Raw genomic sequence first — 12,144 nt, 5'->3', positions numbered from 1 at the left:
TCATATCCTGTGTGTTTTAACATATTATATCTCCATAGGGTGACCCTGGCCAGCCGGGGAATCATGGTTATCCTGGACAGCCTGGTCCAGATGGTAAGCCTGTGAGTACTAAAAACTTAGTCATATATTGTAAATGTAAACTAACAGGAGAAAAGACATGTCATTATTCAAATCAGATTCTCCAATGCAGGTGATTTTGTTCCAAATCTGTGAAACTGTGAACGTTGTTTAAGGTCCATCTAAATGTAACGAGGCTATGAATATGTTAATAACAATATCATTATTTCAATTAAAAATATTGTAAACAAGACAGCATGAGTTTAGGCACTGTTGTAAAGCCGAAAACAGAGCCTGAGTGCTCCTGTTTGTTGTGGTGGCAATTTGCAGAATTTAAGTTGTCACGTTCTGATTTGTGATCCTTACTGCTTTGATTTTTTTGGCTGAGGAAGCTGTTTAGGACAGGAAAAATCATGTCTGTTTTGTTTTAGGGATTGCATCTCATGTTTATGCTTGGTTCATTTAATTTCTTTTGGTCTGAGCCCTGTAGCCGTAATCAATAGAAATATGTAGATATACAATGCTAAACATACAAATATTTTGCAGTTCTACACATCATTATGTGTAAAACATACATCATAAAAGCGTCTGTATTTTTCTCTCACCTGAGATTGTACTTTTCGACCTGGCATTGCATTTGTATGAATGATAAAGACTGGAAGAAAGTAAATGAATAATAGATGTCCCTAACATAAAAATGACAAATTTGGCAATGGCTAGATTGGTCTTTGTGACTAATATTTTTTTTATTATGATAAAATTGTAATAAAATAAATACGTATATAAGAATAGTCTACATTTTCATTTAAAAATATATTAGACTATATATTAGATCTTCAGATCCAATCGGAAACCTCTACGCTGTTGACACCCAGGCTGCTCTGTTGGGCAAGGCTGGATTAAGAGTTTGCAGCCTCTGTGTTCACAAAGCGATGCTGTGTGTGCCTCAGGTGTGCCAAAAGAAGGCAGGCCAGCGGCTGAGAGACTCCCCCATTGATGCTTCTGTTACAGGAATGTGGCACCTGATGTGGCTTACTACTCACTCGTTAGACGGTGTCGTCTGTTAAAAAAAGAAATAGAGTGAAAGACAGCTGGGAGCATTAAAAATTTGCTTCTGAAAAGAGGACAATTTCTCTGCCGGGCACTTGGGTACCAAAAATAGGGAAAGAAAAGTGCCCACACATACTACAAACTGTTAATTTATTGTGGCCTTCTTGTTCTTATTTTGAGGAATGTATTGTACGTTTGAGTCTCTAGAATGGTTTTATCTTACCTAACTTTAGACAGCTAAAAAAAATTAAGTATATTGTGTAAGTGAGTAGCTACATATGTCTCTGCTGACTTATGTGCTTTAGTGTTTGGTTATGATGAATCATTCTCTGGGGATGCTCTGTCCACCCTTTATAAGAGGGATTTGCGTGAGATGACCCAAAACACTAAAAAATTTAAGTGGACATGTGCAGAGAAGACAAAATCCATTAGGAAAGAGATGTTGGATAATGGATGGGGGAACTAACGTTCTATGGTTTTTGGTGAGACTTAGCAGGGTTCACTTATTTTGGGCTATCTTATCGTGCTTGACAAACTGGACAGACTTCAGAGAAGGGCAGCAAAGAGTTAGATTGGACCTTTCAACTTAGTTCTCTGTTTTAGTAATTGTTCTGTCCCACAGAAAGATTGATGAGGATATTGTAACTAATCATGGGTCTTTCCCAAATCTGTCCTTGCTTATCGATGTTAGTAGTGCCTGTAGCATGTTATTCTTGCTAAAGAGGCAATATCTGTCAACTTTGATGGCTTAATAAAAACATCTAACGCTCTATTTTTGTTAAGAATTTTTAATACATATTGTTTCTGTGTAAGCTAAAGATGGAAATAGTGAGATTGATACTTACTTGGAAGTGTGTATGTTGTAAGGGTAATAAATATTGTCAGTTAGAAAGAGAAAGCTCCATGCTGCACGTTATAAAGCGTTCGCATTTCTCTTATTTTGTTGCTTAGTTACATTTTGGCCTTTTCTTATGGACAGCAGATGGTTGATTTAACTGTGGTGATTCTTTTTGGAAGCAGAGTTAGTACGAGGGGAAAAAATTAGCAACTGAAAACAAGAAATGTAGTTATTTCTAATAAAAATAAAATTATTCTGTTTCTAAAATTATTCTGTATCAAGATAGGTCTTGATATATTGCGACCTGGCCATTAGCGCCCTATGATATATAATTCTATCTCCAATTTCTAAAATGTCTGGTCCCAGAATTTTTTACTCTTTTGCTTCTGTGTCAATCAGATTTTGATGGCCATATCTTGAAAGTTTTTTTGGACCTAGAAACAGAGATAGCAATCTTTGAAGTGAAGTTTTATAGCCAGTGCTATAAAATACTACCTTCTAGACAGTCTTGAAAACGGGGGTTTTAAAATAGGAATACGTGGCAATTGAGCTAAGGAGATGTGATCTAATCAGACTAACTTTTTTATTCAGTTGTTTATTGGTAACACTTAAGCTTCTGAAGAGCAGTACGGCTCTTCTGTACGGAGACAGGTGTGCAGACTGCCTCCTCCAGGACTTGCATGGGAGACATTGCGCATCACAGTTTGACCATGAAAAATACTGGAAGTGGAGCTGCAGTGTGGATAAGCATAACAGAACTATGTTTAACCTAGCTAACTTTGATGCTGTGAAAAATAAAATGATAATGTGCAGCATTGGGTGAAACCAGAATCGCCTGGATATTTGTAGAGCAGTGTCAGCTTCCATTCCTTTTCCAAAAGAAGAGATGCTTTATTTTCAAAGTGTCAGGTAAGATACAATCGGAATTGTTTTAGAAGCAGTCTGTCATGGATTTTTTGTATTTTTGTGAAAACAGGTTTCTACTTCAATGCCACACATCTTCCCATAAGCACTAAAATGTATAACTCCGTGAATCGCAGAGGAGAAATGAATTGATTCTGTAGTCTTTCTGTAGCTTTGTAATCTGGCAGTTGTGTATTTTTTTTTCCTGAAATGAGTCATAATGTGCAAAGATGGGCATTCTGTGAACATGGAAAAGATTAATAAAAGTATCTCAGGCAATTAGGATAGAACCAACACGCCCTGCTAGTGGAGAAACTGAAAGACTGAAGTTAAAGGTTAAGTTTTGCTGAACAGAAGTTCATGTTTGAAACGATTGCAGTTAAATGCTTTAGTTTTATCAACTGACTTATCTTTCTGAAAAATCAAATGTGGTTTTTTGCACTTGTTCTTTGTAAGGACATAATTGCAAAGCTATTAGATCATCTGCAGCTCTGGCCAGTGTACTGTTGTTCCTTACAGTAGATTCTGGGGCGTTTTCCAGTCTAGCTTTTTGGCGTGAATGATGGGAGACCCTTTTCATACACTGTTTAGGAAAACAGATCCCTCTCTCTGTCTTTCTCTCTCTGTGTTTTCTTTTCTTTTCTTTCTTTTCTTTTTTTTTTGCTAATGCTACTTACACATCTATGCTGTCAGTGGTTTTGCTTGTTTGAGATGACTTTACTGATTTGAATCTCTTTAGCTATATCCCCTTGGGGAACTCTGAAAAGCAAGCTATCAATTCAAACAACACAACAGGCTTATAGGTAGCTGTCTGTAGTCAGCGTTGTTTGATCAAGTGGCTTTTGCATGAAAAGCTTTTCCTGGAAAGTCAATCTTTTCTGTTCCCAAAAGTATTTTTTTGTTCTTCTCTAAAGTTATTCCACTTTGTCTATCTGGTATTCATTTTCTTTGAACAGGATAACTGGTGAAGAAAATGTTTGTCTCTCTGAGAACGGTTTTAGGAATGCATTTATATTACTATAAGTTGTTGATTTTAAAAGCAAAAAAAAAAAGTTTATTGCTCATGGGCTGTCTAGATGGTTGTGACACTGAAAGTTAGTTTAGTCTGGAAAAATTCAAACCAATTCCCATGAATATTTTCAATATTACCATAAAATAATTGTTCTCCTTGTTTTACTTGTTCCCTGAGTAAAATCGTTTGCTGTAATATTTGGGGAAAATGAACAAAAACATGACTCAGTCATACATTTCTTAAATTAAAAAAAAAGTTTTGGTTTTAGGCTTTTTTTTTTCTTTTGCTTAATCACCAGAGCTGTTTATTTTCCATACTCTGATATAAACACAAAGGATCTGTTGAAATAACTGGAGAGAAGTACAGAAATGAGAACTTTAATAACTCGTAGAAATACATTTCCTCTTAGTCAAAAATGTCAGTCCTGACTTGAAATGATTGAATTGTTTTATCAGCAGAAATAGCACTGGTAAATAAGGATAAGGGTAAAAATAGTATTTGGATCTCATTTGGAACTCATTTTAATGGGCATTATTCATCAGAAAGAAGCAGCTGGAGTGTTTACTGGCCTGGAGGATACTCAGTGGCCTGACTGTGTGGTCACAAAGCCATTTTTTATTCCAAAGGAAACTTTAGACATACTGGGGAAAAACTCTAGCTTAGGAGGAAAAAAAAAAAAAAAACAAAGTGCAGCAATTACTTGTGGTTAATAAAGGTGATAGGTTATCAGTTTGTTGAAAGAAATGAAAAATATTTGTCAGCTTTGAACTTTGAACCGCATGACTGACACATCAGGGGAATTTTCCAGTATACCACCTAGTTTCATTCATGATAGTTTAGAACTATTTGCTTTGTCTTTACAGTGTCGGTAAGTTTAAAATAATCTGATGTGATTGACTTTACTGATATATCCAGATGGACAGTTCATAACATATCAAAAGTCTCACATAATAAAACAATTTTGGGTTATTCCAATATTTCTTTTTTTAAAAAAATGTAGAGTACTTTTGGCTCTACTACCTAGAGTTTATTCATATTTGCTGACTGAATGAAGATTGACTCTTTTGTAATGAACTTCATATTATCACCAGTTATTTCAACAGTGCTCTTGAAATAAAAATGGGTAATAGTTTCACGTGTACATAGGCTTACCTGTGGCCGTTAAATGGTCTATGTGGGGGTTTAAGTTGATAAAACCTCTGCAGCTACTTTCCCCAGGAAACTTTCACAAACACAGTTGATAATGCACACGTAAAATGGTGCTCCCTATTCTGAAAAAGCTTATGAAGCCATACTTCATGGCTTTGTGTTTCATAATCTTGATGGGACTTTTCTTCTGCATGTTTTTTTGAACCCATGCAGATGTTTCCCACACAAGCTCATGCTCAGTGAGAGCACGGTGCTGGTAAAGCTGAGCTATGAAAGCCTTGGCCCATGATGGCATGGCCAGTGGAAGGAGTGTTTAACTCCCCTCCCAAAGGGGGAGAGTTAAACAGGCCAAAAAAATGAACAGGGCAATTAGCAACTATTTTCTGTACTATTCCCATAATAATGTTCATGTGATAGCAAATCTTTTGTCAGGATTCTCCCCGAAATTAAAGTGGGAAGAAAAAAGCTGCATATAGTTAGCTTTGTGATCCGATGCTGAGTCTGCCCTTCATTTTCATGTTTTAATATATGTGGCTGTAGGGTCTTCATCGCAGAGGTGGTCCTGGTACCCTCCAGGAACAGATGAACACAAGAGGTCCTGTTACTGGGCCCCTGCTATGTAAGAGAGGGAGGAGAGAGGAGATGACACGTCGTTTAGTCACCTGAGTTACTAGTAGAAAACCCTGGAGAAATGAGGAAGGCACACGCTCCAAAGAGAGGACCAGCTGGCTGTTCAGTGTGCCCAGAGGGGCAGGAAAAAAGAAGAGCAGTAGACAGATGACTGCAAGCCTGGAAAAGTGTTAGGGAGGGCTTAGGGGAGGGAGGAGAAAAGAAACTCCTTGAGAGAAGAAAGAAGGAGGACTTAAGGCAAAAAGATCAGATGATAAACAGTTTATCAGAGAAAGGCTAAAACACTTAATTTGAATACATCAAACATTTCCGATCATTTCTGTTGCCTCACAGGAATAATTCTATTTGCTGTAGGAGTATTGCCAGCGAGGATTAAGGTCATACCATGGCTGTGCGTTTGAGTCGTGGGTATGTGGCGAATAGCTATAAGACTTTCTCTCCTTAAAGGTGTAATGTATTTTATAAAAAAGGATTAAAAGCTTCTCTTCTTATGCTGTAGACATCATTTTCCACAAGAGACTGTTTCACAATTTATGTCCGTAGTCCTCTCTGTCAGGATGTTTTCCTAACATCAAGTCAAAATTTTCTTTGACAGTTGAATTCCATTACGCTTAGTTACATCACCCTGAATAGTTCTGTTTACTTGGTGTTTACAGTCTTTAAATATCTTTTGCCTGTTACTGTTGATCCTTGGTTATTTCCCAAATTCAGTTTGTTTACTTTTTCCTTGTAAGTCTTTCCCAAATAGTCCTGTATCATCCCTGTTGCCATCCCTGTATCATTTGTGCGTGTTGGTCAGTGAATCCAACAGCTTTTCAGTAAGGAAGTGTGCAGAGCAACAAGCACTCTCTTACCTGGACTGTCTCTGTTTTTCTTTTGTATTTCTCTGATGTGGTGCACCCATGAATGCTGTCTGAATTTTGTCCTTCAGCCTTGCAGAGGCAAAGAAGATATACTTTTGAGGTTTAATCTACTATTGCACCTAAAAGTTATTTGGCATTAATACTTGTCTTACGTCCTTCTTGCTGGATTTCTTTTCCCCTACAGGTAAACTTACTTCCATTTTCCAACCGCACTCCTATTTCACTGGCTGTATCAGTATTGCTGAGTTGACTATATGCCCTTTTTATAATTTCTTTGGCCTAAATAATCCTTACAATTTTTTCAGTTAGAATTGTTTGTAAATTATTGTCATTTTATCTAAGTATCCAAATTATTTTACGTTTTGTCTCTAATTTTTTAATACCTGGCCACCTGGGACAAAACTAAGCATCCCAAAGTCTTGCTGTTTATTGTTGACATTGTGAGACATTATAGGTGAGATTCAATTTAAGACACCTACATTTAGTGTTTACATGTGTATACAGGTACTGGCTGTCCGAGTATATTCGTCAACAGATATTTAACTAATATACTCCAAAAGGGGTGGGATTCAGTTGCCTAAATATAGGCATCCGTTGTCATTGTACATGCTGTAGGGTGCTTTGTCTTGCCTCCAGCTGCGGCTTCAGACGGGTGAATGCCTCCCACAAATTTTATGCCGGTATCTTCTAGCACTGCGTAGGTGTCTGTGTGTCTAAAGCGTAGGCAGCTGAATCCAGAACTGGGTATCAGAGTCAAGGTTAACTATAATACTTTCACACCGTTTGTAGATCTGTCTGACGAGTTCATGAAAGAAGACCAAGCCCAAATAAAAATAGAAAATCTATTTGGTGGCAAATTTAATGATTTCACCCCATCTGAAAGTGAATCTACAATCCCACACTGGCTCTGTGTCCGCTTCTGTGCCTTTTACATAAGATGTTTGCCCTGGCATGGCTGGCCGTGGAGGGATCTGTCCTGCATCTCCTTCTGCTGCGGGCTTTGAGGTTAAGGAAAGAGGACATGATCTGACTTTATTGTAAAGAAAAAGAACAGACCTGAGCGTGTAGGCTGACAATCTGTACTGCGAAAGACTGTTGTCATTTAGGATGTAAGTATTTTTAAGTCAAGCGAGCAACGGGTAAGCATGCAGTTAAGGTTAATGTATGGGAACGGAAGGAAGCTACGTGAATGGATAGGAATATAGTAATATGCTGCTCCTGTTTGATAATCTGAAAAAAGGGGTAATCATGCAAAGGTAATCAGTTTTTACGGAAGCAAGTTGTCAGAATTTATAAAAGGTGTTTTCAATTTGTAAAAACAGATTATTTCTGTCAGACGTTGATTCTCATTTTCCGAAATTGTAGTGAATTTCCTATTGAGTCCTCCCTGTTGTAACTTTCCGTTTCACAAGCACACTGACAATGTGTTTGATTTGCTCTGAAATCACATTACAGGATCTACCTCTGAGCTAAATATACAGTTTCGTAACCTGAAGAGTCTTCTGCCATTCTCCATTCATCTGTTGAATTTTGAAGTTCAGTTCGTCCAGGAAATTATCCTCCTCTCTTTCTGCCCCTGCTCAGTAAGAAGGAAAAGAAAGGGAAATTGCATTTCAGAGTTCTAAAACGTGAAATAAAGTTTTATTTATATAGGCATATATCCTACAGGAAGCTGTACACACTTTTTGCTTTTTTTGGAGCAGAAATAAAAGGACAAACTTTTAAAGGCATTTTTGGCTTAGTGAATTGTTTCAGCTACCCAGGAGGCTTATAAGCAAGCTGGGAATGCTACTGCATTTACAGCTAGAGCTGATTTTGCTAGAGCTGCCTTGGGCACTAAAAGTGAAATGCTTTATATAGGATCCGTGTATGACAGAGACCTAGAATTCTGTTTACTTCTATGCTGAACATTACCAGCTGGCTCTTTGGGCATCTGCTCAGACGTCTTTTGGGAAGAAAGTACAGCAAGCACTGTCTTGTATCTAACCCAGCAGATAATTTTAGCTCTGTTCATTATTCCCAGTCAGGTCTTGACTGATAGAAGGAACAAATCAGACATACTAGTTGCCTTCCTCATAAAATGATACTGTTATCTCCTTCTTTGTACTGATGTGGAAATCTCCCCATTAAATTTTATACTTTTTTTTTTTTAAAGACCGAAGACTCGTTTAAATATGGGATTATTAATTCTTTCAGATCAAATCAAAATCAAGTTCTGGGATTCCTGAAATTAGATAGTCCATTTTATGGGATTTAGCAAATGAAATAAAGTTTCCATTTAGTTTGGGCAGCCTGTTGAAGGGTCTGAGCCAAATAGCCTCAGAATTTTACAGGGATTTTTTGTAAAGACAATTCCTTTTCTTGTTTTGCATCTTTTTGCAAAAAACCCTCCTTGTGGCTCATTTTTTCTATTGGAATCGCGTGTGTTTGGATGTGTAAGTAACCCCTCTATTCTTCAACTGCCTCCCTGTATTAAAGCGTTCCTCTAAAACACTTTGCTCACTGCAAAGATGAACACTCATTGTATGCAATCTACAAAAACAACTCGGGCATATATTTTGGGTTCTGACAACGGTCTCTTGTTCTGCCTATGCTGATTTCTAGGAACCCTTTACTAGTCCCAGTGATTCAAATTATTTTTTTTTTACTTATATAGCCTGTTACATACCTTTAAGTTCATAGCGAAGTGCTTGGTATTCACAATGGAATTTTTATTATTTAGAGATATTATAAAACTAGCTGTATAATGTATTAGAACATCCGTTGTTTGTTAAAGCTTGTTCCTGTACCTAGAAATAAGCCTTTAAAAGTCTTGGCATTCTTTAGCTATTTTTGTGGAGACAAAGAAAAAAAAGTATGTATGTGGGTCAATTTGTTCTTTTCTTACAATGGAGAATAAAACAATACTGATGTTACATTCTCGTGTAACAATTCTAAAATAACAGCTTTTCCTTATTGCCTGAAAAAAATCACTTTGCATAAAGTCTGGAGGCTGGAAATTTCAGATACGGAGCTGAAATCTAAATCTCAAATATAAGATTGGGATAGCAGTTGTTGCAAATGTTGTGCCCTAAAATAGCAGGGTTTGACAAAAGTTTTGTAATAACTAGGAGGATTGTTTTTTTCCTTAAATATGTTGAAAATTTGTGAATATAACATACGAAAAGTTACAAGTCTTCATTTCCATTTGTTAGGGATACCAAGGATCAGCAGGAAATCCCGGTATCCCAGGAACTCCAGGAGTTCAAGTAAGTTCCTGTTTCGTTGCTAGAGTCTGGAAATCTGAGGCAAAGCCTGTGAATTCCGCTGTTTGTCACTGAGAGTTGAGGAGTGGAGGATGAGCAGGCTTGCAGGGGTGTCATGAAGTCAGGGGCCACGCTCAGGTGAATCGCTTTTGTGCTGTCGTGGCCTTGGCTTCCGATGAGATGGAGAAATCAAATCATTGCTAGCCAAGGGCCCTGTGAGCAGGACTCACCTGGGAATGGGCATTTGCATCCTGATCCAGCAGCTGAACAGTAGTTCCTTGTGTTCTTCATTGAATTGATAACCGTGATCTGAAGCTGTGTCGTCGTGACGAATTACCTACAATTCATTGGTCCAAAAGAACATTTCACATAGAGCCCAGGTGGCCTGAGATGAACTTTTTTTTTTTCCTTTCTTCATAGTATTAATTTAGTAGCCTTTCTTGGTACAGTTAATGCAAAACTTTGCTGTATCTTCCGTGTGGCGTGGTCCAGCATGACTGGATGGTCAGGGACTAATTAGTTTGTTGAAGTAAAGGTCTGAGAGCATGCTGGGACTAAAGGGCTGGCCTACAACCTCAACTGTGTGGTGGACCTTTGAAAGGAAAGGGACATGTCTGGTTTAGTAGAGACTATGTGACCTCCTCCTTTCCCGGTGTAGTCCTCAGAGCAGAGAGATGCCCTGGTGTTCCCCAGTCATGGGTTATAACAGCATGCCTTGTACATCCTGTGTACATTTTGGGCATGGTTCTACTTTTGTATCCAGCTGCAAAAATGTTGTGACCAGCCAATGACACATCAGTCTCTGTGCCATATAGTTACATTTGTGGCCTCATTCTTTGTCAAAGTGTGTTAGTATTCTGAAGCTATTTTTCATTTTTTTCTCTCTTAGGGACCACGTGGATTACCAGGTATCAAGGGAGAGCCAGGGAAAGATGGGGCTAAGGTAAAAAACAAAAACAAAAACTAAAAAGAAAAAAACAGATTTTATTCTTATCATTTTTAGTTGGTACAATTAATAATCTCAGTATTCCCACATGAAGCTTCTGTAAAAGTTGTTTACTAAAAAGATAATAAAGAAGGTAGAAGAATTCTAAATTTAGAATGTTATTTCAATTCTGAATCTGGTCTGCTGTATTTAATAAAGTTTTTATAGGCTTTAGCACTGCCAGTAACACCTTTACGGCACTGAATAATTTATATTTAGAGAACATATCTAAGTATGGTACCTGGAAGGCTGATACAAACATCTGTCAGAATGGTTGCTTCCTATCTCTTTTCACCCTTTTTCTCATTAATGAGCGTCCAGATGAGCGAGGTAGAAATTTTTGGATGGCATTTTTTTTGTCAGAAAATACTGGCTAATTGAAACTCGAATGTTTTGTGGGAAAATTCTTGTTGAGGAGTAGGCAGTGACTTGGAGCTGCACACAGGTGTGGAAGCTCATATATGTAAGTCCCGTCTGCTGATCAGGATAAACTTGAATCTGGATCTCCCATATATACGGTGAATAAACTGGCCACTGGCTACTGGCAGGTCTCCTTGATATGTGAATATCTGTGCCCGCTTTTCTCTCATGCTCTCTTACACTTTTGCCCTTTGGAAAGTATATTTAGAAAAGGTTAAAGTTGATTTTGATACAAGCTTGTTTTTTTGTTTGTTCTTTGTAGAAAGAACACTTGTTTTCTAACCAAACTTTGCTTTAGAATACCCTTTCTCTGCAGTTCCTAACCCTAAAAGCAGATCCTTGAATTCCTCACTGTTCAGCAGAATTCTCAAATGCAGGATTAAAGCTGAAAAATGTGCTTGTGACTTCCGGTGCTTTAGGGATATTATGTTACTCTAACTGATCAGTCCGTACTAGGCCATGTGCAGAGTGTGAGATATCAGTGACGAAGAAAACCAGTATTCTTCTGGCAGTGCAGGGTTTTGACAGATATTTCCTAATGTTTAGTCCAGCCTTGTTTAAAGCGTGCCAAAAAATGGGGCTTCCACCACTATTTTAGAATGCTTCTTCCACTGTAAAGTAGGTCTTGCCATTAGCATTTTTTTCCTGATGATTCAGCCTAAATTTTCTAGATTTCATCCCGTTACATGTAAAGTTTCTATAGCAACTAATTTAAAACTATTTCCATTGCCAAGTGTTTCAGTCTATCCAAAAATTAAATCACCACTTCCAAACAGAAATTGGGGCTCCATCCTTCTTGCAATAAGGAGCAATGGAAGCACGATGACGTTATTTATAAGCTGTGCTGACTTTTTTAAATTGCATTCCATTTGTGTGGCCTGTTTTCAGTACTTACTTGTTGAGAGATATGTCTTGCAGCATTAACTGACAAGCTGTCCTTTCTGTGATCATGTTCCTGCCTCTTTGAATGTGTGACAGACCTCTCTAAATCT

General features: G+C 37.7%; 1 protein-coding gene across 2 annotated transcripts in view; it reads left to right on the top strand.

The window, feature by feature from the left end:
* COL21A1 (collagen type XXI alpha 1 chain) overlaps positions 1-12,144 on the top strand; it is a 182,913-nt gene that overhangs the window by 116,230 nt on the left and 54,539 nt on the right. For both annotated transcript variants that reach the window (XM_068937401.1, XM_068937402.1), the window contains exons 8-10: positions 39-101; positions 9,697-9,750; positions 10,637-10,690. In XM_068937401.1, coding sequence (XP_068793502.1) covers positions 39-101; positions 9,697-9,750; positions 10,637-10,690 — 171 coding nt within the window. The remainder of the gene's footprint in view (positions 1-38; positions 102-9,696; positions 9,751-10,636; positions 10,691-12,144) is intronic.

The sequence above is a fragment of the Struthio camelus genome, chromosome 3, assembly GCF_040807025.1.
Source record: "Struthio camelus isolate bStrCam1 chromosome 3, bStrCam1.hap1, whole genome shotgun sequence".
Taxonomy (NCBI): Eukaryota; Metazoa; Chordata; class Aves; order Struthioniformes; family Struthionidae; genus Struthio; species Struthio camelus.
The sequence above is the reverse complement of the archived record's forward strand: the minus strand, read 5'-3'. Positions and strand labels throughout refer to the sequence as shown.